General features: G+C 40.4%; 1 protein-coding gene across 1 annotated transcript in view; it reads right to left on the bottom strand.

The window, feature by feature from the left end:
- The window catches only part of si:ch211-158d24.2 (multiple epidermal growth factor-like domains protein 9), a 40852-nt gene extending 17933 nt beyond the window's left edge, over nt 1-22919 (bottom strand). Inside the window, exons 1-2 of the mRNA XM_040050070.1 lie at nt 22016-22919; nt 14972-15191 (exon numbers count right to left, since the gene is read on the bottom strand). Coding sequence (XP_039906004.1) covers nt 14972-15191; nt 22016-22562 — 767 coding nt within the window. The 5' untranslated portion in view covers nt 22563-22919. The remainder of the gene's footprint in view (nt 1-14971; nt 15192-22015) is intronic.
- Nucleotides 22920-26578: the final 3659 nt, after the last annotated feature.

Genomic DNA, 26578 nt, shown 5'->3' with positions numbered 1-26578 from the left:
AAAAAACAGATTTATTTAAAATTGCCATTTATTACTAAACAGAAAGATACTTTGCTCATCAAAAAATGACAGAAAATGTAAAGGGATTTGTTTTTACAATAGCCAAATTATCTGTATTAGATTAGATTACGTTCATTGCCATTCTAAACAAAAAAAAAAGTTCATTTTTTTTCTTTAAGTGATTATAAACGAGTGTGTGGGGCTTATAGAAACTAGACTTTTGAAAACTGATTCAACATGAATTTTGTGAACCTGGAAAACTAACTAAACTAAAACACAAATTATTGGGGAAATATTATTTGTCTGTCTTTATCTGTTAGTTTGGTCAAACTTTTAGCTTGCAACTTTCCTGATGAGTCAGCGATGTGAGTTTGTAATCAAGATTCTACTTCGGCAAAATCAGCATGTGGTCAGAGAGCGAGGATACGCCTAATATGGTCATCTTAAGAACACCCCATGTTTACACCTTCTGTTTGTGAGAAGCAGGTAATATGAAAACTGCTTGCCAGTCTTGCCAGAGTTTTTTTTTTAAATGTGCTGAAACTTCCATATTTTATTGAGAAGAAAATAACTTGTAATGTTCTATCATTCAACTCTAACATTCACTCTGCATCAGGATCTGCGGTTAAGTGTACTTGAAAGCTGTCTTTTGATCAAATGTGCAGCATCCCAGTAAGGCCAGATGGTCCACTGGCTTTGATTCCTTACTTTTCCTTGTACAAAATACAACCTTTCACCTTTGGCTAATTATACATGTGTATTTCTCTAAGAGGAAAAATAAAAGAAAGATGTCAAACAAAAAACACTATACAGCATGCAGCTGCCTGAAATGAACACTAAAACATTTTAAGTATGCTATAATAAATAGCCATCTGTACAGTAATAAATACTACAAGGGACAGCAGCTGGAAAATCAGCTAAACTAACATGATGCATTTTTCCTTTAAAATACCTCTAATTCGGCGTTTTTCCTTTGGGGATCTTTTGTGGAATAACTACAACAGGTCTGAAAACCTCCAGGCCTTTATAAAGAGTTTTAACTTGGCTGGAAATTTAAATAAAGCTTTCAACAGACAAACTGTAATGCCAAAATATAATACTTCAATTGAAAGGTAATAGCCTATAGTCCCTGAAAATCGGTTTATAAAACATGTGGATAAAATAAAACCCAGCCTTCCCCCTAGATGGGTTCTACCAGAGGTTGATTCGTTCTGCTGTTATTTCTGCCCATTTAAAAGAAAGAATTTAATTTAAATACATTCCTGGAGGGTTCTCTTGGGTGCTAAAAACTTTGATTGTGCCCACATTTTAGTATATAGGAAATGCTCTGCCCAAAAGAGTTCTGCTGGATTCAAATCATTACTTTTGGATCATGATCACACCAAAAATATTCCTCTGCTACAAACTGGGAGTCTTGCCATCAGCCAGTGTTTTGGCAGACTCTCAGTGCTGCTGTTCATAAATGTCATATCCCTGCTACCTTCACATATTCAGCTCATTTCAACACACTTCCTCCTCCTTGCTTTAGTGCTGGGACTTCTCAGTTAATATGGTAGTCCTGGCCTGACTGATGTTAAACATCCTGGATCCTGTCAGAGGCAAATAAATATGTCACCAGTGACTGATTTATAATCAGAAAGCTTCTTCTTGCAAAGTTTATTCTTGTATTTCCCTCTTTTGACTGATAAAGGCCACCATTATGCAATGCCCCTTACACTGTCAGAGCTGTCACATAAATTCTGATTTAACCTCAAACACTTTGCATGGTGTAACATACAGAGGACAGCAGATTTGATCTGATTTGTATTACTGTGGTTCATTCTATACTCCTACTGTTGCAACTATGTTTCCAATGATTCCTAGCAAGAGCTTTCTAATTCATATAACAATCGTCTGGTGATTAATGGTGAAAATGTGTTAGGATAACAGGATAAAACAAGTGTCAACATTTTGGTTACAGTTAACACAGAATTCTACACTGTGGTCTATATTTTGATCACAATCTTTCTGAAGTGGTTATTCTGAAGAGTTATCTTATCTTAATGCAGCTTTACTAATGACTTTACATTGACGTGGTATTGCACAGCGATGCAGCCCGTCTGTTTGTCTACTGTAGCTTCATCTAATCTATAGGAACCCATAGGTTTGAACTAGGCTTTAAATGTTTACGTTGCGTCTCAGTGGCCCTGCTTGTGAGATTATGAAGACCCTCTCTTTGTCTTCTGTGGCCAGAAGGAGGGGGTTTGTTATTGTTTTGATGTAGTTTCATGGCTCCGTGCTGGCCAAGCTGCTCTGCGTCAGATCTGTGTGTTAAGTAGGTCAGTATAACATAAGCGACAAAGCTTAACCCCATTCTGCTGCTGCTGCCATGCCAGCGCTGTCCCATTGGCTGCTCCTGTGTTGGATCAGGCCAAATGTCCTCTCTGTAACGGGGACGTTGACAGTTCAGTTAGCCACAAGGTTCAGTAAAAATAAACAAGGAAGTACACTAAGCAGGTTTAGTTGCTTTTCTGGTTGAGCAGTGAAATGCTCAAAGGGTGTGTTAACCAAAAGCAGAGCCAGATCTCCCTTTGCCGTCTTAGCCTTTCATCTGTATGAATGTGTCCAAATATTCCATGTTATAGCAGGGCTTAGCGCGTCTGGTTTTACGTTCACTTCCCACGATCATGAAAACAAAACAAAAACAAGGGGGAAGAAAAGGTTATCTTTTTTTAATGTAACATGCTCACATTTTTCTAGCACTTGGCAAAGTCATTTAGACTACAAGTCATATTTAACCATCGTTTATTTAGCACTTAATTCAATTTTAGCACTCTATCGACCTCAAAACCAAAGCCAATTTACATTCTCCAATTAACTTAAGATGACCATGTCTTTAAACACTTGGAGGAAGCAGGAATGCCTGAGGTACTAAAACCACAAAACAAAGATCACTAACAGGCTCTTGTTTTGTCTTGTAAATTTGGGGCACCCCATCACTTGCCTGTATAGCAGCTCCTCTCCTTACAAGCCCAAACTCACTCAGTATTTAGTTTAGTCTGTGCTAAGATCATTGAATCAGCAGGATCTACACAGGGGGAGCAGAACAGCTTTAATGATTGCAGGGTTCCTTTTTTGGGAATCTCTAATGGTTTCTCACCCCAGTCATCTTCTGCAGTGCCCTGAGGTCTCGATTGGAAGTCAGCACTCCTAAGCTTTCTGTCTAGCTAACAAACAGGTCAACACAGGCACGCAAACCTGCTGTTGCCTGTGTTTTCTTATTGGCACTCAAACAACCTGCAGTGGAGCTGCCGGGTAGCAGGGACCAGCAGCTGCCCTTATGAGGGGGGGTTACACTCAGAAACTATCCTGTGCCTAACTACTGACTTTACAGTCAGTTCTGCTTTTCAGGGTTTTCCTTAAATATTTTATACACCTTTTTGTGCATTCAACAGGTCAGCAAAGTGCAAAGGGAGTTCTTCTCTCCTCCAGTAAAGCCTGCTGCTGAACTCCCTCAAACTTCATGCTGACAACCTAGGCTTTTCCCCTGCTACTTATCAAGGTCACCATGTAAATTTAGGCATGCCCTCAAACACAGAAAAAGCAGCTGCCTCAGAGGCCACCATTTTTAATTTACTAGCTACAGTCACTTTTGCTAAGTTTAAATCTAAAAATGTGTAAAGAAAATTGAATACCCATTGGACTGAGCCAGCTTAAAACTGCAATATGTGAAGAATACTATGGTTGCAATGAAATTCATCTCTCAAATGGTAATACCATTATAGGAAAACATTATTTGTGTACCTAATTAAATTAGCTAAAGGATTCTTTAAAGACATTTTAACCAAAACTTTCAATGTGCATTACCTTTAAGCCTTTAAGCTACCTGATATAAAACACTGAATAAATGTAGTCCGGAAAAAGACTTTTGCATCTTCTGCGTCATTTCTAATAATACTGTTCGCCACTGAAATATCACAATCGGTGCAGAGTAATGCTAGATGAACAGCAAAAATGCCTCCAGTGACCTGACATAGACACAGAAACATCTGTAGCCAAAATCAATATTTCATTACAGACTGTGGTGCTTTTTGACACAGTAATGGTAAAAAAAAAAAAAAAAAAAAAAAAAATCCTTATAGACATTGCCCACAGGATCTGACCCACATACACTACTGACTCTTGTGTTCTGACAGATGCAAGATGATATTAAAGCTCTTTTGTCAAAGACTGGCCTGACCTAACCCAACAAACTGGGTAACAGTGTGTGTCCACTTTACATCACATGATTTGCCGACAGACAGAATGCCAGATCATGAGAGAGCAAAAGAGGGGAATCTCATTAAGGTTGTTAAGAAGACTGAGCAAGGACAGAGTTACAAATGTCACTCGGCTTTAAACAGTCGCCAGCCCTGAGAGAATTCTATTAGAGTGGGTAATAGAGAAGCTTAGTGTCCTAGGACAGGGTCAATAATGATCACATATTTATATGTCCGCATACAACAGCTGCTGGTGAGTTATTTAGTTAATATTAACATAAACAGGTTTGACAAGTTCCTCATTCTCACACAGCAAAGCACAGACTGCTATCCAGTACCGTACAGTGCTTAAAACAGTTATTTCTTTTATTTCTTTGTGTTCAAAAGGGGAAGGAAATCTAGCTAAACAGTTATTATTTAAACTAGTATAAGTCCAAAATGTCACTATTGATGAATAGCGAAATGCATACCGAAATACCTGTGAAACACATTTGTATTTGCTAGACTACCTAGCTAATAACTGATAAGGTAATAATATCAGCTGAAAATATTGTTTAATAATGGATTGGATTTATATAGCACTTTTCAAGGCACCCAAAGCCAAACTGAAATTAACATGGTCCTATTAACACTAAAGAGGACCTATTCTGCTCCATATTTAGGTTTGGTTTATTCATGGGTCAAAATAACTGCCACTGCCATAAGAGAGCAGAGAGCAGGAGGGTGGAGTATTCAGTGTGCAATGGTATTTAGGGAAGTGATAAATCAATTCACATGAACGTCACAAAGGTTTAAAAAGCAGAACACTTCCCTGAAACAAGATGCACACCATCCTCATTACTTCTTCACAGCTGTAGATTTCCAGTAAAAATAAAAATAAGGAAATACTTTCTTAAGTAAGCACTATTCTACTAAACTACTGAAGGCAACCACCTATGTTACTATAGAATAATCCTATCTTGTAGTGGGTCTTAGGGATGGGTATTGTTTAGGTTTTATCCGATACCGGTGCCAAACCGGTACTTTTGAAACAGTGCCGGTGCTTAAACGGTGCTCGAACCGGTGCTTAAAGAATGGAGAACACAAACTTTGTCCAAAAACCTCTTATGTTTTTTACGCAGTAGATGTGCTCGGTGTGAGATCTTGCAGCAAGCTATCAAATACGGTGCATTTCTCGGCTTTTAAAAAAACACTATGCATCGCCAGGTGTTTCATCAGATTCGAGGTGTTATCTACTTTGCGCAGTATCACCTTAAAGCACTTGTTGCAGGCTGCTGAGTTTGCATCTGTTGCTGTGAAGTACAGCCAGACTTTTGACCGCTTCGCCTTGGGCATTTTTAATCTGTAGCTCTGCTCTAAAAGAACGTACGTACCTGGGCCTGCTTACTATTCTTGGAAAGTTAAAATGATTGGCTAGAATCCAAAGTGTATGACATCTCAGGGGAAAAAAAAGCACCGAAATAAAGCACCGAAATGTGCGCTGCTTTTCAGTCTGGTTACCACCGTTTATGTCAGAACCGGTGCCATAATGGCACTGGATATCGGTACCCATCCCTAGTCTTAGTGCAGGACAACAGGTTCCTGTCATTTTAGCTCCTCTGCCTATCAAGCTATCCCGTCTTTAAGAAAACTTTGATTGGTTACCCAATCAAACAGGTATTTGTAGCTGTCCTTGAGGTCTACAATGTTACTTTGTGGAAGTTCGATCCCCTCAGTTCTGACTACCTTCCCTCTCTTTGTTACCATCCGACTACACTTCTCCAATCCAAATGACATTCCAATGTCATAGCTGTATATCCTGGTGGTGTGGATCAGTGAACGGATGTCTTGTTCACTCTTGGCATACAACTTGATGTCATCCATGTACAGGGGGTGTCTGACAATTGCTCCGTTCCGTAGTTGGTATCCATAGCCAGTTTTGTCGATGATCTCACTGAGGGGGTTCAGGCCTATGCAGAACAGCAGTGGGGACAGAGCATCTCCTTGGGTAGATCCCGCAATTAATGGTGACTTGTGCTATGGGCTTGAAATTGGCCTCTAGTGTGGTATGCCACATCCCCACTAAGTGCCTGATAAAGGTTCTAAGGGTCCTGTTGATCTTGTACAATTCTAGGCATTCCAGGATCCAGGTGAGGGGCATCTAGTCATAGGCATTCTTGTAATCAATCCAAGCAGTACACAGACTGGTCAGTCTGCTCTTGCAGTCGTGGGACGACTGCTCTGTCTACCAGTAGCTGGTGTTTTGCTCCTCTTGTATTCCTGCCTATTCCTTTCTGTGACCCACTCATGTATTGAGCCATGTGCCTATTCATCTTAGCTGCTATGATGCCTGACAGGAGCGTCCATGTGGTACTGAGGCTGTGCTGGCAGATGCTCATGGAGTGCAGTCAAGCTCCTTCAGCCAGTAGGCGTGAACCATGTCGGGGCCTGGTGCTGTCCAACTCTTCATATTGGAGACCCTTTCTTGGATGTCTGCCACTTTGATGGTTATCCTGTTCAGGGAGGTTGCTGTGGTCTGCTCCTAGATCCATTAGCCACTGAGCATTGCTGTTATGTGTTTCATCCTTCTCCCATATGCTCTTCCAGTATTGCTCAGTCTCCAGCCTTGGTGGTTGTGTTCTCATATTGTTCCTCTGCCACTGAGCAGATGGTTGGATGGTTCTGTGGAGAATAGCAGGTTTATTCTCCTGCCTTCTATCCCTCTGGTATACCTCTTCAAGCAGCTGGCCAGGCCTGTAGGTTATTTCTTGGCAGTTTCCAAGGCCTCAGGTTGCTGTACTTCTTAGGCACCTTCTTCATCGCATCTTTTTGCAGCTCCGATAGTTGGCTAACCTCCCTCCATGCTACCTTGATCTTGGCCTCTAGTCTCATCCTCATATCGGAATACTCTCATGGCACTCGAAAAGATAGTCAAAGCAATGATCAGGACACATGGACTCACCATGTTACTGGCATTGATAGAAGAAGAGTATGAGGGTTTTTAACTTCTTTCTGAAGCCCCCCCCCCTTTTTTTTATAACTAGTAATATTTACATCACTTTTCTTGTGACCAAATGACTGAAACATTGTCAAAGTCTCATTGGAGTAACCATCTGGAAACCTGTGTGATTATGCAAATCTTTAAATGGCATTTCTAAAGGTTTAGACTTCTGCAGGAAATCCACCTTCTAACTTACATAGTAACCAGAAACTCCTTTACTCCCTACACCGGAACCTTCAATGCCATTCAAGTGGCTGTGGCATACATTAACCTGGCGTGGAATTGCATTTCTAGGAAGGTGCACGTCCAGTGGCGTAACTCATGACATAATTTACGGCATAGATTTGATGTAGAAGTACAATTCACATGTAACAGAAACTACTTTTCATAGTTTTGTTCTCCAGTGAGGCAAAGTTTGGGGTTTTTTTCGTTGTTGTTTTTTTTTTTGCTTTGTTTGTTTGTTTGTTTTTACAATCTTACCCAGCCCTTAGTTTTGTTATATAGTTTTCATTCATTTGTCATCTTTTATTTTCCCAAACTGTGGCTTAATGTCTTTATATTGAGCATTCACCACACTTAACACTCCTCCTGTGAGCAGAGGTCACATCATTATCAGCAGTTCTGTTGAAGGGTGAGTTAATCTACAACCCAAGGCACTAAAAAGTTTGCTTGTGCTGAAAGATTTCCGTTTCCCCATTTTGTGTGCCCACTGCAACTTAGTTAAAGAACACAGATGATCATTTCACACTGAGAACAACTAATGTCATCTGAGGGTAAAGAACAGTCTAAATGCAAAGTACTGGAAGGCACTTTGGCCTCTTTTTATCCAACCCGACTTCCTCTTCCTGACATAAGCTACTGCTGTCAATTTATAAATTCATTAGTTTGATCACATGTGACTCTGAGTTTGAGGATAGTGGCAGATATTCACTCAGCAGGGCTTGGGCATGCTTTACTTTCTCTTAGAGGCTATACAAGAAAAAACTGACCTTCCATAAAGTGGTTTCTGCCTCTGTGCAGAAAAACTAAATGAAGTAGATATTCTAGAAAGAAGGTCTTGCTTTTCAATTCTAAGGAACAAATGTGGAATTCTGGCATTTAAATTGAAGTTTTAGAGAACTGAAAATAGGCGCTTTTAAGCATCTGCCTGAGATGTCATGTCATCTATATTTGGCCAGCCAAACAGATAAATGCACCAGCAAACAAAAACAGTGACTCAGAAATGCAGGGGACATTCTTAAAAACACTCAGCATGTGTATGCAGAATGACATCACAACCAACAAAAATCTTCTGCTTCCACCCCGGCAAATGCCCCAACAGAGGCTCACAGAAGAGCACAGCGTTGAGCACTTGCTGTGGGCTACAGGCTGTCCGGCAGTTACATAATGCTGCTTCACACAGCAAAGCTCAGACTTAGTTGCTCGCTTGGATTTAGGAAACTACAACTGTATTATAACTAAATGCTGCCATTAAAGCCTATCAGGCTCTCGACAACCGTGCCAGACTTTCTAGACCTTTTTGTCTCACGTTCCGACTTGGAAATGATTATTCATGCTTTTGTTTCATCTCACTTAGACTATTGTAATTCCTTGTTTACTTGCTTAAGTAATGCCTCCCTGGAAGGACTGCAGGGTGTTCAGAATGCTGCTGCTAGGCTTCTGACAAAGCATCACAAATACTCCCATGCCACTCCCCTGCTGATTCAACTGCATTGGCTCCCTGTCAAGTTCAGGGTCCAATTTAAGATCATTATCATGACTTATAGGGCCCTGCACTGTGTAGCTCCAACTTACTTAAGTGATCTTCTTCTTTCCTATCACCCCAGCAGGTCCCTGAGGTCTTGTGACCAGGGGTTGCTGGCTGTCCCGCATACAAGGTTAAAAACAAAAGGTGACAGAGGGTTTGTATCAGTGGCTCCCAGACTCTGGAACTCACTCCCTTTGAGTTTGAGATCTGTGGACTCAGTCATGTCTTTTAAAAAGCAGTTAAACACCTATCTGTTTAAACTCGCTTTTGGTTGATTTTGTTTTGTTTTAGATTTTAATGTCTGTTTTCTGCCTCTGTAAAGCACTTTGTGATTTTATCTTGAAAGGTGCTATATAAATAAAATTTTATTTATTTATTTTATTTATTAAAAAGTGCTCTAGAGCAATAGTTCTACAGGATTTCTGTGGGTCTTTCAAGGTCGTTTGCTGTTTTGTTTTTTTCCACATGTTTTTGGGTCCAGTATATTTCCAGAGGAATATTTTGTGTTAGTTAAGACACAACACTGACCTATGAATCATTCAATCATAAAAAAGGCAGCTAACCTAGGGGATGAAACAGTGCTGTATGTGCACTTGAAAAATAACTGAGCAAAGACCCAATTAAAGGGAACTTAATTACTAGCAACTTGTCACAAAAACACAATATGTTATCACTTCACAAGCTGAATCTATGAAAAATGCCAAAAATAACAGTTTGACAGACAGTTTTGCACCAACAATGGAATTCCCAAAAAAGCTATTAGCTAAAAACTGTACACAGACATTTTAGGAAGCAGCATTGTTAGTTTCCAACCTTCTAAATATCACATTATGCCAACAACACAGGAACAATATGTTGATGCATAATCACATGTCATGTTTTTGAAATCTTTATGTAGACATAATCTATACATTTTATTCATTGTTAAGTTATATAGAAGAAACATTAACAATTTACATCTTCCTTAGCAAGGTTTCACCATTTCCCATTTCATATTTAAAAAGAAATAGATTCCAACTCAACAAGTACAGTAAAGGTTTTGGTTTGGTTATACTGACCAATTTTTTTTTTCCAAACAGCCAAACTCTCTTATTCCTAAGGGTGTAAGTTGCTCTGTCACTCTAGTAGAGTTGGCTTGTGAGCTTTCTGCCAATGTCATAGTTGCAAATTATTCCTGCCTGGCCTTAATTAACCCACTGTCAGTCCAAAAGTTTCAGGAAATTTGTATTTTTAATTTTTTTAGGCACAAGCATTTAAGAGTTGTAGTTGAATAGCTTCATTAGCACAGAAAAATGTTCTAATACTATTTTTTTTCTTCAGCAGTTCTGGGGCTAAGAGCTTAATTCTTGTGGAAATGTGGCTGTGCATTCTGTTCAGCTCCAAAGAGCAAGCAGACAGTCCTACTTGTGTAAGAAAATTCATCCAACAATATTTTAAGCAACACTTAAAATATCAAACACTTGTTTGATATAAATAAAGTCATATAATCCGCAGTCTTAAGATGTGAAATGTTTAACTGTTTTCAGCCCATTTCCAGTCTTTATGTCAGACTATGTGAAAGAGGGCTCTTAGTGAATCTTCTGACAGAATTAAGTAGATTCTCTAAAATGTTCCAGTTTATATTCTTGCTTTGGTTGAATATGCAACGTTAATGACAGAGAGTAGGAGGAACTTTACAGGTGTGATGAGATGACTGTCGGGAGTGAAACTCATCATGTTCCATGCCTAAAGGTAACTACGCCTCCCCAGCTTCTTGACCAGGTCAGTAATTCCTGAACTAATTCTTTGAAATCTTGGTATAATTTCTGCTGTTATCACTGTGATTTCAGTGAACATGACCACAGCACAGACTGCCTTTACTTCAGCTCATTACTTAATGGGAAAGAAACCTAAAGCAGCAGGCCAGGGGGTCTGAAAGCTGGTTAATCTGGATAAGTTACAATGCTAAGCTCCTGAATGAGGCTAGGCTAGGCCGGGATGGTTATCAGAGGCCAGGCGCAGACATCTGAGGAGGAGTGTATTTGGTGTGTCGCTGTGTGAAAGCCCAGAGCCCCAAAATAACCTTCTTGCCTCCACCTTTACCATCATTTGAAAGTGCTGTGCATGCAAAATCTCAATCAGCATGAAAAACACATCCTGTAGTTGCATCACAGGACTCCACCCAGTAGGATTTAGTTCAGGTGAGTAACATGTTTCTCGGGGCATGACAAAACAAATCCTCCACACGCTGCGGACACTGACTCAAGCTTCTAAACAGCAGCTTTCCTTTTCATGGCTAGAGGCAGAAAGTACAGCCGCTATTTTTACCGCATTCCTAACCCACACACGCAGCTTCTTTTCCCAGTCTGTTCTTGTGACTGTAGAAAGGCTGTGTATAAGAGCTGTTGTGTGTTCTTTGACTGGATTTGAGAAGTAACCGGGGTGGGTAACATTTTGACATCTTCCAGGAGGCCTGCAGCAAGACAACCTGGATCAATGAGCAGAATAATGATTGCGAATGAACACCGTGTCTGAGCACAGCTGATCCCTTGAACATCTCGACCCCATCTTTAGAGATAACAAACACTAATTCACAGCAGACAGTCTGTTCAAGCTTGGTGTGTCACAGCAGTTTTGGAGCTAAATTTAAGACTCCTTTAAAATGCTGTAGCCAATTTGCAGGTACATTACAAATCAGAGGTCTGCCTTTGTCCTGATAACCCACTGTATACAAAATGTGTACAGCTGGTCTACATAATAAAAATACCTGAAAGGGTTCATGGAGGCTCAAAGTAAATCTCAGTAGCCTCATAAAGAGGATTTGTTTCAGAGTTTAGATCACAGTGACACAATTAGAGTCTTAGATAGTGCTTCTCTACTCAACCTCAGCAATCAAAACGCTTCGTACAACATGTCTTATTCACCCATTTACACCAGTTCATACAAGCACTTTTTTCTGTCCAACATTCACAGTCTGATGGATGTGTCAGAGGGCAATTTGCAATATCTTGGCCAAGGATATTTGGTATGCAGGCAGGGATCAAACCAGCAACAATTCTGATTACCTTCTGATTAGTAGATATCCTGGTCTACCTCCTGAGCTACAGTCACCCTGTGTTCGACAAACTGGTGGTTAAATGCAGTCACTCTGTCGTTAACTCACGTGCAAATCAGTGCTGTCGCTAAGCCCTTTATGCAAAACATGTTCAAATTCAAGTTAAGCCAGTGACTGAGCCAGTGTTAAAGGAAAGCCCGAATGATGTCTTCGTTTTATTGATTTTACTGGTAAGTACTGACCAGTCGTAATATTTCTCTTATCCAAAATGGGTGAAACCTTTTTTTTCCCTCCAGAATTCAAACAAAAGCTTGAGGTCATTTTCAGGTGTAATCATGTCCTAAAATTTATTAGCATTAGTCCCAAATTGGCTTCCATGGTGTCAGAATTCATTTTTTTGAGCAATAGCTCTCCAGTCTTTCTGAAGGTTGTTCTCAGGTTTTTCTTTGAACACTGAACATCAGTGGGAACAGGTCTTCTGGAATAATGAATCCAAATTTTACATTTTTGAAGTAGGACAGAGGTACAGCAGTGAGTGTTTGCAGCCATTTTTAAAACATGCTGAAGGCTCTGTCGTGGCTTGTGGCTGCATTTCAGGCTGTAGCATTGGGAGTGGGAGAAAAACCCATTCGATTTTGATGCACCATGGAACACAATCTAGGAAAACTCTGAACAGTAACAGATTAATTTTTCATCATGACAATGATCCCACACAAACCACCAATGCAGTAAAGGGATACCTGGATAGAAAAAACACACAATGAAACACTATCAGTCATCGACTGGCCTCGCCAGAGTCTAAATCTAAACATTAGAAACATTAGTAGGGGCGATCGTGGCTCAAGAGTTGGGCGTTTGTCTCGTAATCGGAAGGTTGCCGGTTCGAGCCCCGGCTCCGACAGTCTCGGTCGTTGTGTCCTTGGGCAAGACATTTCACCCGTTGCCTACTGGTGGTGGTCAGAGCGCCCGGTGGTGCCAGTGTCCGGCAGCCTTGCCTCTGTCAGTGCGCCCCAGGGCGGCTGTCATCACCAGTGTGTGAATGTGTGTGTGGGTAGGTGGATGATTGTGTATAGTGTAAAGTGCTTTGGGGTCCTTAGGACCAAGTAAAGCGTTATACAAATACAGACCTTTTACCATTATTGAAGCAGTGTGGGAATATCTTGACAGAGAATGGAACAAAAGGAAGCCAACATCCAAAACAGGCTCTGGAATGACCTCCAAGAACCCAGAAAAAATATTTCACTTAACTACTAAGAGATTAAAAGACAGCTTGCCTACAACAGTCTAGACTAAGCACCCTAAGAAGGGCTAACTGATGGCACAACCATAGCTGGACTGGCCATCGGGCATACCGGGCATTTGCTCGGTGGGCCGATGATTTTTTTTCTTTTGTAAGGGTATAAAAAATGAAAGGTGGTGGATTTGCCAGATGCTGACCGGTGTGTAAAAATAACTCAGTTGTTTGGTGGTGGCTATGGCGGAGCTTCCACAGGGAAAAGGGAGGCAGGAAGAGCAGAGACCCAAGGCAGCACCGGTCCGAGTGTCAGGGGAACTGAACTTCAGGTAAGAAGTTATGACCTGCAGTCTATCTGGGTCAGATATAAATCAAGTTTAGGTGGAGTTTATTTTCGTTGTGCTGACTTTTTACAGTCAGTTACAATAACTCGTACTGCGTACTAGCTAGCATGACGGAGTTTTCATCAGCATTGTTGTAGCGAACTTTATTTTATTCATAAGGTTAGTTAGTAGAGTCGCCAACCGTCCCGTAAAACGGACGGAGTCGTCCCGCATTCAGAGAAAAATATTACGAGTTTCGTATTGAGCTGAAAAGGAACAGTTTGTCCCGTACTTCAGCTAGAATGGAAAAAGACACAAAGCTGGAGTTATTATGTCATTACGCTGCACAGCTGCCTCTTCTCTCCTCTCTCTCCTGTTGCTACTTCAATCATGAAACTGATCAATGATCAGCTTTTCTCTCTTCTTTGTTTATCGCCCACTTTGCGCCAGAAAGAGGAAACCGCCGAATGTCGCGCTAAACAACAACAGCACGTTTAAGCTTGATAAGCTGTTGTTAGAATTTATTTAATATTAATTTCTAGTATCAGCTGATGTTTGCTGGAGCCACAGCTGTAAAAGCTGCTGGTCATGATGTCGGTTTGGATATCTGGTGAGAGGGAAACATGAAGATGAAACCAGGAGATGCAATCTGAGCACTTAAAGAGCTTTCTACTACAATCTTCCTGCCATCCACATTCATACAATGCTTTCATTCTATGTCTTATAAGCACTTCATCCAAGACGGACACACTCGCACTCTGATGGACACATAGGGGCAACTTCACTTTGAAACACGCTGGAAGATCCAGACACTGACCGTGGGTTAACAGTAGGTCAACCAACCACTGTACCTTCTGATCAACAGCCGCTTCTGCCCTTACCTGAAAGTCTAGGCTGTGATTATGTATACAGGAAAAAAAATAATTAACTTGCTTATCTGGCTCTGCATTTTTATGCCAAATCCACCAGAGTAGTTGCCTCTTTATACACACAACAGTCAAGAAACCATGTTTAACACCAAAACAGCTTCAGAATTGACTCTCTCTGTTTTGTCCTTCACCAGTTAACAAAATACCCAACTTTACCTGATAAATACTAGCAATGTGGTTCTGGGCAATGTAAACATCTATTTCTGCTGGTCACTGTTGGAGCAAGCAGTAAGGCTGAACCAAAACAAGCTGAAAAATGCTAAAATACAGCCCCCCTTACATTCTATACAGAGATACAGTTGACATGCGCATTTTATACCACAGTTAGTCAGAAAAGCAGTAAATATGTAAACAAAGCTTATCTGATTTACTAGTGAGACACAGCACAGAAATGAGTTGTCTCTCTTCAGTTGTGTTGACAAAACAAACAAACTGACTTTTTTGCCAGAGGCTGCCCTCGCGGGGAAACTGAAAAAGCAGCCTTACCTGTCACAGAGGTGGTTCACTGCACCGTATGAGTCGCAGGAACAGGGCTGGCAGCCACTGGTGCCATTTGTGAAGTAATCCTCCTCGCAGTCCTCACACTGCAGACCAGTGTAGCCCTTCACACACGAACACTGACCGGTGCTCTTGTCACAGTCGTCGGGATGTGAAATCCCCTCAAAGTCACTGCTGCAGTTACAAAGGATCTCTGAGTGAGTGGTGGCTGGGGTGTGACAAAAAAACAGGAAAGACAAAAAAAAATGTAAATAATGCATGAAGGACAACAGTAGTGAGAGCAGGTCAGAACTGACCACACTAAACAAAATGATGAACATTGTGTTTATTTCACAAATATTAGTTCACAATAAAACATTTTAAATGCGACAAGCAGTGACTTGTGTAATGTGCAAAACAGGGATTTTAAAACCTTTTTGTTGTGACCCTTAAAGATGAAAATACATGTTTCCTTCAAAATCATAAACCATTCAACTTTTCATCTATATATATATATTTTTTTTTTACCCTGGTTTCACCCTGCTTGTTCAACACTTTCTCCTTTTCACTCCCTGTTTGTTTAGGTCTAGCAACAAACTACTTTGTTGGGATTAGGTAAAAAAAACAAAAAACATTTTGGTTTGGGTTAAAATACATCCTTTCACAATGTTAACCATATCTTACACAGCAAACCTCTCCCATCGGCAACAAGCGTCTTTGCCATTTCCTTGGATACCACAGTTATGTGTCCCACAACTGTGACAACCGCTAGCAGATTATACAGTCCCGATCAAAAGTTTAAAGCGCTTGAAAAATGGCAACAACAACAAAAAAAAAATCATATTTTGTACGGTTGGATCTTAACAAGGTTCTAACAAGCTTGGAACCAAGCTTTAACATGGAACAAGGAGAAATGGGAGTGAGACAAAACATTTGTTTGAGCATGCAATTTATTAAAAACAACAATTAAAGTGAAACTTTTTGCATTTGGAGGTCACTAAAGTTACACCACACCCTCTCCATGACCCTAGATAGGTCACCAGTGACTTGAGCCCTACCCCACGAAGAACCTTCAACAAACTCTGAGTGTAAAAGTAAACTCTTAGTTGATTAACTCTAATCTGTAACTGAGTTCCCTGTTCCAGACCAGCTGATCAGAGCAAGTTCAGTCATTTCAGAGCATGTTCATGCGCACATTCAGCTGCACATGCATGAATGTGGAAAGGACAATCTGCATTTGTAATCCGGTGGCCTAAGAGAAATGAACACATGTCAGTACTGACTATGATATTTACCTGAAATCACAGCAAGGAAGATGAGTAATTATAATCAGCTTGAGATACTATGTCATCTTCATAATAAGTATGAATGTTTAATAAAAAAAAAAAATAGATACAAAAAAATAAATGTCTGCTGGCATCTTTTACCCAACTTGAAGTGTCATTAGATGAAGCTGGAACCCTAATTTAGATTTGATTTGTAAATCTAATTATTCAAACTGTAGGAGTCAGAAACGGAAGATTAAAATATGAAGAAACAGATCAGACAGTTTACTGATAGACCTGCTGTTAATTACCCAGATAGCAAAAGATCATTTTGTTTTTTCAATATTTATTCAGTAAAAATTGAATCTACTGGAGTACTATAACAACCTCACTTTTTTTTAAAAATACAATTTTTTTATTTTATTTCCCCCACTACTGAATAAAACCCCCTTAATGAGATTTACAGAAAAACTCTGCTTTTATGTTCCCTTGTTAACCTGATCTAACAGCAGCTTCCCTTACAAATAATGGCTCTCTTACAGTCATAACAGAGATGCTGTACGTTACTTTCCGTGGAGCTTGCATTGAATAAAGACTTGGAAAAGTACTATCAGTAAAGCTAAACATGATTTTACTTCAATACTTCAATACAGTCTTGGGGGATCAGCCATTTTAAATAAGGAGCACAGATTGTGCCAGGGAGTAAGCCATTATGAATGGATCTAATCAGAGGAGCTAGGAAATGATGAGAACCAAAGATCCGGGCCTGACTCAGTCAGAATCCATGATCCATATCCATTTTGGATGTCAATGTGAGGACGCCACTTGCACTTGGCCTAACCCATGCAGGTGTTTGTAAAAACCCACTGAGACATGTTCAGACTGAATTTCAGACCATGTACCTTTCAAAATGTTGTTTGACATCATTTCATGACTGAATGTCAATCTGTGAACAAATTTTAACGCGGAATGTCAGAACGGACTTCAAAAACTCATTTAGTTGTATTATAGTCTTATCTCAAAGATCCCAGCTGTGACAGGCATTTTTTTATGACTGTTACCATTTACTATATGACAAGTGATTCATCATTGATCAGTCTTCTCTGTCTAAAGACCCTTTTCTTTAAATAGTGATTGCTACAGTAAGGCTCAATAGATGTTTGCAGTGGACAAAAACAGGCTGTCACTCTGATGGCTCCATTACTGCCTACAGAGTCAGAGTTAGCAGGATGGAGACTAAAATTTTATTCCGAGTAGATAATAACTCTGTCCTTATATACTGACAACTGAGTGAATGTCATAGCACTCATGTTAATTAAAAAAATAGCACACTAACATCTAAGTGTTTGTAAAATGAATTATGCTTTGACAGCAACTTTATGAATGAGGAAATGTTGCATCACACAGGTGGATCAGGTGCAGCAAGAGGGGAAGTGAGGAAGAAATTGAGACTTTGAAGTTTACAGAGTCTGTTACCATGGTGACTGATTCAGTTTTTCCTGGAACAGAAAACCCAGAATTTCACTCATCTCAGTTTAAACATTTGACCTAATGTTTTAAGCCTTTCTATAGCTGATCATGCTGTCACTGTCATTGCAGCATTCCACAGCTAATGGAATCGGCGTGATGCACTGTGTTTGTAAAGAGCGAAGTCTTTATGCTAGCATTTGTCATAAACCAGTTTAGCCCAACATTACACAGACACCTGCCTTACACATTTACTGAATCTGGAAACTTTGGAACTGGTAGTGGAAGAGAAATTTAATTTGAAAATGGACCAAATGTGAGCATGCCCAGAAATGAAGACACTAGGTGCTGCCTTGGCTTCCACCATCGTTCACTTTAAGCTGCACAATCGAACCACAGTCCACTAATATCATCTGTGTCTAAGAGCTGCCCACTGTGTTGTGCTAAAGAAGTGCACAAAGTTACACTTTGCTCATCCAGATTTTTCAAATGAAACCTTGTCTTTCTTTGGCTGGTTTCTGTTTTGTTGAAAGCACAATTCACTTATGCTTCAAAAAAACAAAAAACAAGATTCTCATCTCATGGAGACTCTAGACAGTCTAGAGATAAGTGTGCAACTGCGCTGCATATGGAGGATGTAATGACAGACATGTGGATGAACCCACAGAGTGCCAATCTATTATTCATCTGATCTCAGGCTAGGTGTGGCAACTGACTGTGTGTCTCCATTCTGTGCTCAGCAGTGAGACAAAGAAAACAGACAAATAAGAGAGCAGAACAGCATATTTTTATGTGGTGTGCACATAATACCTCAACTAACATTAAGAGAGGAAAGGACAGCTAAATTTTAATGCATTCCCGCTCAGGCGTCCTACTCAGATTATACTCGTCTGCCACTGCTGCTTGGAGTTTTATGTAACTAATAAAGGCCTGTGGTTACGCAAGCTTGTTGAATATACAGTCTGGGCCTTTGCTACAGCAATGTCCGCATAGGAACTGTCAGTTCTGATCACGCCTGAAAATGTTTGCGATCCAGGGAATGCATCACCCCTAACACACGCACAAAGTTCATTCTTAAAACCCAGCTTCCGCTAGGTGTGAGATGATTCTGTGAGGCCACGGCAGCAAGTTTGATTTAGATTGCACTGGAACTGCGTGCAGCGAGGAAGAGAAGGTGAGGAGGAACCGAAGCAAGAGTTCATCTTTCTCCTATTTAACTTGCTGTAAAGGGTTGTGACAGCATGGCTGCTGGTATTCAGGAACAGACAGTGGCAGACTGCTCACCATGAAAAAAGAACAAGAAAAACAAAACAACTGCCTCCTGTCCTGCCTAATTTAGAGCTTGCTATGGTGAAAACAATCATTGTGCTTTGAGATTTGTTTGGAGAGTCAAAACGCATTATCTTCCATGAAGCACTGGGAGACTTTGCAAAGTAAAGCTGTGGAAAAACACCACATGATATTGGTCTATGGGGCCTCTGCCCTGGAAGAGAATCTACTGAGGTAGCCGAGCGAGGCGTTATCCCGAATGATGTGATGATGTCGTGTGAGTGGCCTTCACGCTACAAGAATAGAGAGTTTCGGGGGTTTTGAAGTTACAAATCTAAACAAGGCCAGCTGAAGTTTCCATTTATGACCTGACACGTGGCCATGTGTTTCATTTTGACCTCACGGTTCACGTAACAAAGTGGATCAAATGACTTAAAAGGAGAAATGACTAAATGCCTCACTAACATGAAAAAGGATCCAGGAAGCAGTTTGGTAAATATGCTGCATTTTGACTGAACTTTAAAGTGGATCTATTGCTAACACTTCCTGCACTCTGGTAGAGTATATTTGCATGAATCGCAGTTCAAAAATCTTTATTTATCTGCTCGTGTGCAGAACCTGTTTTTCCTCTTTGGGCTAACTTTTTTTTCTTATTGGCTGTCAATTATGAACAGAAGGTCTGAACAGCAGGTGGGTGGGGCTTCTGTAATCCCAGCCAAAGCTCAACATTTTAACTTTGTTGCTCACTCGTTTATTTCTAGCTCCATACTTCAATCCTTGAACTCTACTAGAGCAAGAAAACCATTCTTAGTTAACATATACTAGGCCCTGGCTCACCTCCTTAGTTCGCCTTTTGACAGAGACAAAGCTGTTTGTTTCATTCTGCTTTAACCCATCTTACTAGCGACTGTCTGTTCACTTTTGTGCTCATAGCGAGAGCTGACCATATTAGGGATATTACCTCTATATAACCAAGAGCACAAAAAAACAGCCTGAAACTCAGTGTTTAGAGCTGTAGCCTGAGCTTTTAGCTGACAGGGATTACTTGTAGGTACATTAACCTCATTATTTGAACAATCATTCCTTTTTAATGTGAGCATCCACCATTGTGACAGTGTGCATATGACAGAAAATAAGGTAAACCAATTCAAAAGCTTATTTTGTCCAACCAGAATGCTTATGGCCCAAACAGACTTACATATTTATTACTTACATATTATGAAAAGAAAAATAAACTCGAAAAATGTTTTTTTGATAACGTTTAATCAGTATCAATAGAATTTTTTTCTTGTTTATGTGCCATGTTATAGAATTATAGACACTCACAGCTAACTATAACAGTAAAACTACTTACAGGTGAAATGGATAATGCTGATGTGGATGTTACTTTGTAAAGGGCCACTCGCGTAAACACTGTTGCAGACCAAGCAGACCCCCATGCCTCCACCCCCTGTTGAAAAAGCACTTCCTGATGGCAGCAGCCTCTTGGCTTGAGGAACAAGACAAAGACTCCAGGGTGTTTATGTGGCCTCTAAGCTCCCACAGGATCCCCTGCTAACATGCAGGTACCTGACAACACAGATGAACACCTTGAGGGATTCCATTTCCATAACATAACAGGTCAGAGCTGGGGAATATTGTGCTTGTTGTGTTCATTTCTGGAATACAGTTGTGATCCAGCACCAAGAAATTACCTTTGAGCATCCACCAGGTCAACGATGATCCACTTGGCAGCAGAGTTAGTTTGTATTTTAGATATATGCCACTTTCAGAAACTAAAACATGTTGCCTCTCAAATTAGGCCTCTTATGTATATTTTAGCATAACGCTACTTCTGTTATAAGGTTAAGCCAAAATCAAACTCGAAACAGTCAAAATGGAAGATGTTCTTTAACAATGTTCCACTGAATATTTGTGCATCTTTAATGGCCCATCTACCAGGAGTTCAACCAGAACTCAAGCTTTACTTCTTTCCTCCCAAACCAGTCAAATCTGGAGATTTCTCAATAGCCATTTATGGCTGCAGTGCACCACAACCAGCTTTCTTAATCCGCCACCATCACTAGGATGAATGCTGACAGTCAGGTAGGACACAGTGAGGAGAACAAAGGGGTCACTGTAAAAAAACATGACTAGATTGGACCCCCTGGTGTGGGGAAGCCAATATCATTCAAATACAGTAGCCTGAATTTTACACTTAGGTTCAGGAGGTGTGCAACTGTGTGTGTACGTGTTGGTGTGTGTAGTGCACTATAAAGCTACAAGCAGAACACAGTGTGGCCCGGGGAGATAGGGGATGAAGCTTTTACAGACAAAAAGGGAATAGACAGTGTTGAACAAGAACACATAAAAACCATTTTTATGTGGTTACAACAGGATAAGGGCAAAAGAAAGCCAAAGCACGATGACACACCATCTGAAGGTGAATTTTGGACATTTGTGCGGTATTTGTGGCAGACTGGAGAACAACACCATGGATGCTGAGATGTGTGTGAGGTGTGAGAGGAGGAGGAGGAGGAGGAGGGGGCAGACTCCCCCACTGTCATTGCTCATTCATGGCTTGGCCTGCCTAGCCATTTTGCTTGGATGGCCTTGTTCTGAATATGCCAAGCAAACAACAATGGAGAAGATGAAGCAGCTATATGAGCAGCGTATTCCCTGTCAGCTGCAAACATGGCTGCTCTGACTATACAGAATCAAGGCTTGGATGAATTCTCTGTGAATTGGAGAAACTGAGTGAACAACAACAGGATTACACACCCCCTCAAGCCCCCCACACCCAACCCCAACAATGTAATATATGTCACACGTCCTAAAATAATAATAATTAAAAATGAAACCCTATGTTAGAACGGAGCTGTGCAGGGGAAGCATCTAGGCTCTTGCTTATTTTCAAAGGGGCACACTATGCACTCTGAGGCGTCTGCCCATTGTTGCAATCTGGTTAATTCGGTGGATGCGTCAAACCCACGGAGCCACCATCCGAGCCTACTGATGTGACTGCGCAACACAAACGTTAAATCTGCAAAGGTTCCTGCTTCACAGGACTCACCCTGGCTGCTCTCCACTGAGGTAACAGATGTGCCGATATTATCCGCAGCCCAGGCATCGTTGGCCGTGCGCTGGGAAACCATGGACACCAAGGTCTGCAGCATTTTCTCCGGAGTGAAGAGGGATGTTCGCGCGTCGGCGGACCGCTTGCGCACGCCGGTTAGCCTGGAAAACGGTGTTGTTTGTTCTTTAGTGTATGGGATTATTCCAACATCAGGGGCGTGAATTGTGCTGGTGGGGGTGGGTGTCGGGTCCGTGGTTGGCGTTTTGGAGATGGCCGTGGTGGTGGTGGAAGGGTCGGCTGAAACAATAGTCGGCAACGGTGCGAGTCCGGCTGAAGGCGAGAGAGTGAACCAGCTCTCTGGTAAACTGCGAAGCATGTCGTTGCGGAAGGTATCCCAGGCATCGGAGGCTGAGCCGCTTTTCCCGGAGATAGACGACGCATCGTAGGTACTGATGCGGGGCGCAGCTTCAGAAAACCCACTATATACATACAAAATAAATAGTAAAAGCAGAGATATGTACATCATTAAGGACGTTAACGTCATGTTCAGCCTCAGCTCTCCATGTAAGCCCCAGTAATGGTCTTCCTCAGACCGTTCCCTGAATGGACGTGTACTCCAGCATTGATGTCTCCCGGCGGCGTACACTGCTGTTTGTTGCCCTATGAACCACCGTCAACACTTCACCTGCGCTGCAACCTAGCGCGAGCCGTTCCTCAGATCGACGTACCAGTGAGCCAATGGGAGCCCAGGAAAAATGCCCACGGGGCACTCGATCGCTCGTTGATTGGATAGTCCCTTTTTCACGCCGCAGACAATAAGTTGTAAATTATCAAGTGTCTCAGCCTCCCCGAAAATTATAACCGGTTTCCATTCATGAAGTGGACCACGCTAGGAATTTTTTTGTATTGATAGGGTACTTTGTAAAAATAATGTGGCAAATGTAAGTTTATTATTTTTTGTCCCATTTTACACCTCAGTATGCGCCCGCTTAGGTATGGAAATTTCCAATAATTGCTGGCCTAAAGGTCCAATTATTGCCTTGCTCTTAATAACACCACACGCATTAACTGTCATAAAATTTACTAGCAGCATTAAAAATTTTCCTGGAGCTACTCTTCCTGAAACGCAATCTACAGCTTAATAAAAAGCTCTGTGTGAAATAAAGGTGACTTGGGCATAAGTTTGAGTGGATCATGGGTATTTTCTCTCCTGACGTATGTGAAAACGAACACGTTTTTGCTAAACCCTGGTTGTGAAACCGCATAATCCATATTCCATGTCCTCACCAGTGACATGATGGCATATTTGATCCAAGCATCAAACAGGAAGCTGACCATGGAAAGCGCAGGCTGCAAAAGATCACGGGTTAAACAGCGGGCAAGCTTAATGTACTACATGTACAACAACTAAAGCAGTAATACCATTTTTCCGTTTTTAGTTTTCTCATTTACCCAAAATGGGACAGCAAGGCTATGAGCGAATGGGACAGTGCTAAAAGGCTTTGCTAATAAAAACGTGTGAGTCCAGCAAACATTTAAACGCAGAGTAACCATCACCTAGTCATGGTTAAAAAAAAAAAAAAAAAAAAACCCACATTGAAAGCTGTACAAGCCTTCTACCAAGAAGATGATTTGTCAGGTCTTCAGTGTTGTTATCCAGCAGATGTGATGTGGGGAGAGCTATAGTCAGAGCATGCTGCTCCTTTAAATGTGTTTTTATATTGCATAATAATCAAAAGGAGTCCGGTTTTAATATTGTATTGTTTTAAAATTTTATAAAAACAAATAATTATCTTTACATACCTGTTTTTCTTCATCGTGTTTTCAGCAGTACCTATCTTGCATGTGGTGAAATTGTCTGGAACACACTGACAGGTTTAATGTTGCATTAAAATACTCACCCGTAAGAATTATAGGACACTTGTTATTATAAAACAACAACAACTATGTAAATGAATTATATTCAAGCAACACATTTCCATTTTTGTTCCACTAACAAAGACCAGACCACTTAGAAGATGTTTGGTTTATTAAAAATATAAAAGAGTAAAGCTGGAAAAACTCAGGGTGCAGAGTGTCCTCCTGTGAATCCTATGGTTCCTGTGCTGAGAGAGAGTTACAAGAAAGAAAAAGAAACACAGTTCTGGGGTGGACAGATAAATGCATTAGGAAATGAGATGCCGTTTTCCTTTGAGCTGAGGGTGGCCCCCTCAAACCTCTCTGCAGGATACCCAGCTACTTTAGTTCAATTTTATATAAATAAAATAGAAATGAATTCCACCAGGAATGGAATTATTGTGACACTACAAAAAAGCAAAACTTTATATTTTATAGATTGTTATTTATGAGTCAATTTATTCATTTTACAATCAGTTTTCATTCCTAATTTTTCTAAGGAAACAACAAAAATGTGCCTTCAAAAGTAGAATGAAAAAAATTCTGCAGCATAATTGATTACTAATTGATTTAGTAATTGATTAACTAATCAGTAATAACATGCACTGGCTTAACCACCCAAATATTCCCTAAAAATATGGACATCGTGCCACTTCAAACATACAGTTAATATCTGCAGTATTACACATATGCGTCACATGTTGATTTTATAGCAAGCAAGTTTTTAAGATAAAAAAAAGTTAAGAAAACCCTTTATTCGTGATGTTTTCTCATATTTGTTAGCTGTTCACAGTGCCCGGTACTGGTTAGAAGAATTTCCTCACTGAAGGAAACCAGTCCATTGTTCCTTCAGTGGGCTGGTTTCAGTCATTATGCAAATGTACTGTTTTTAAGATTGGGGAAACCTGCAGTCAGCTGTGACTGAAGAAGTCACTTGGATGAGTAACGAAACGTTTCTCCCACTGAAAACGCTACGTCCAAATGAACAGAATCAACTTTTGGAGATTTACTTACCTGGATGATTGAGAATGCATCAAGACATTAGAAGAATTCAAATGTTCAGTTACTGTATATGCTGTAGATCTGTTTGCAAAAGTAGTTTTTCCACACTTGACACTTGTTAAGTAATTTGTTGATGATACTAACGCTCTCCTTTGCAGCGCTCCTCTCCTCGCTGCTCCAGATTTCATGTGCCATCTTAAACTCGAGGTGGATGCCAGTGCTGTGTGGGCTGGAGCAGTGCTCCTGCAGGAGGATTCACTCTGTTACTTCTCAAAAAACAACCATCAACTGCACAATAGTACAGCTGAAAAAGATATCACCCAATATGTATTTATTTATATTTACTCCTGAAATGTTTGTTGAGAGGATTTTGTAAATAATCTTTGTTAAGTAGTGAACTGTGAATATTTCACCACTGTACATATCGAGCACATTTCAGCAGAAGTGAGTCGTTTTGTTTTGCTTTTTTTTTTTTTTTTTTTTTTTAACCTTGGGTTCCTCTTGTTCATTGATAGGGAGCCTAGATTAGAGAATTGTCTTTTTTTAAAATTTCTGTTGTGAAAGCTCAACAGAAGCTTTTTTTTTATGTTTTGGCATTGCCTACTTCCAGAGCAAAGAAACTGATTCTAGCATCTTAAATAGTACTGTGCTGTTGCTCTTTTCTTGGGGCTGGTGAGGAGTAAGGATTGGGGAGTCACGTTATGTTTAGGTTGTGCCTACGCAAAAGTGTAGACGTTTATTTTAAGGTCACCACAGGAAGTAAGGATATGGTCCCTTGATTTCTTGTAGTCAGTTTATGATTGCCAAGTGTTTGTTGCCCCCTAGTGGCCTCATGGGGCGATAACAAGTCAGTTTGTTAGAAAAGCTCGGAATCACATGGCCATATTCAGAAACAGTAGTGTAGCACGTGTATACTGTGAGCAACACACATGATCCGTTACACCAAGGAAAAATACTGAAAGCGCACGCGCGCACACACACACACACACACACACACAAAGAAATGAAAAAAAGAACCATATTTAACAATTTAGGTAATTTGACAATATTTTGAAGGTGTTCACCAGAAATATTTTTATATGTTACTGTGTCCAAGCCAAACTGCTTATCCTGCAAAAGATACAGAGAATTGTCATGCAACACTTGAATAACACAAAACTACTACACTCAGTTTGTTTTGAAAGATGTTTCACAAAATAAAAACACACATTTGATCAAAACACATCATATACAGATCCAATATGTGATTAAAAATAATGACATCACATATAATCTTTAAATGTGCAGTTTATCAAGTTTCACCTAGCAGTCTATACCTGCCTTCTCCTTTCTTTTCTTACATCTTTCTCCATCTCTGCAGTGAAGTTAGCTCTAATTTTTTCTCTCCCTGTGAGTTCCTGTGATTTATTTTTAATTTTATGTCCCAGGTGTGTGTTACAGGGGCTACAGTTGGCGATACACTGTGCATTGTTTTTGTACTATATCTTCTATTATGTCTTCCCTAGTTCAGCTTTCACAAGAGTGAAAGGGCAAATTGTGTAATAAATGATGCAAAGAAATTCAGTGTGCTTCAGGGTACTATTTAATATTAATATGTTATTTAATATTAGTGTTGTTTCAAAACATTACTGATGGAAATGACCATTTAGCAGTGCTTAAGAA

Source organism: Simochromis diagramma, unplaced genomic scaffold (assembly GCF_900408965.1).
Source record: "Simochromis diagramma unplaced genomic scaffold, fSimDia1.1 OVJJ01000159.1, whole genome shotgun sequence".
NCBI classification, from domain to species: Eukaryota; Metazoa; Chordata; class Actinopteri; order Cichliformes; family Cichlidae; genus Simochromis; species Simochromis diagramma.
This window is presented reverse-complemented; position numbering and strand designations above follow the sequence as displayed.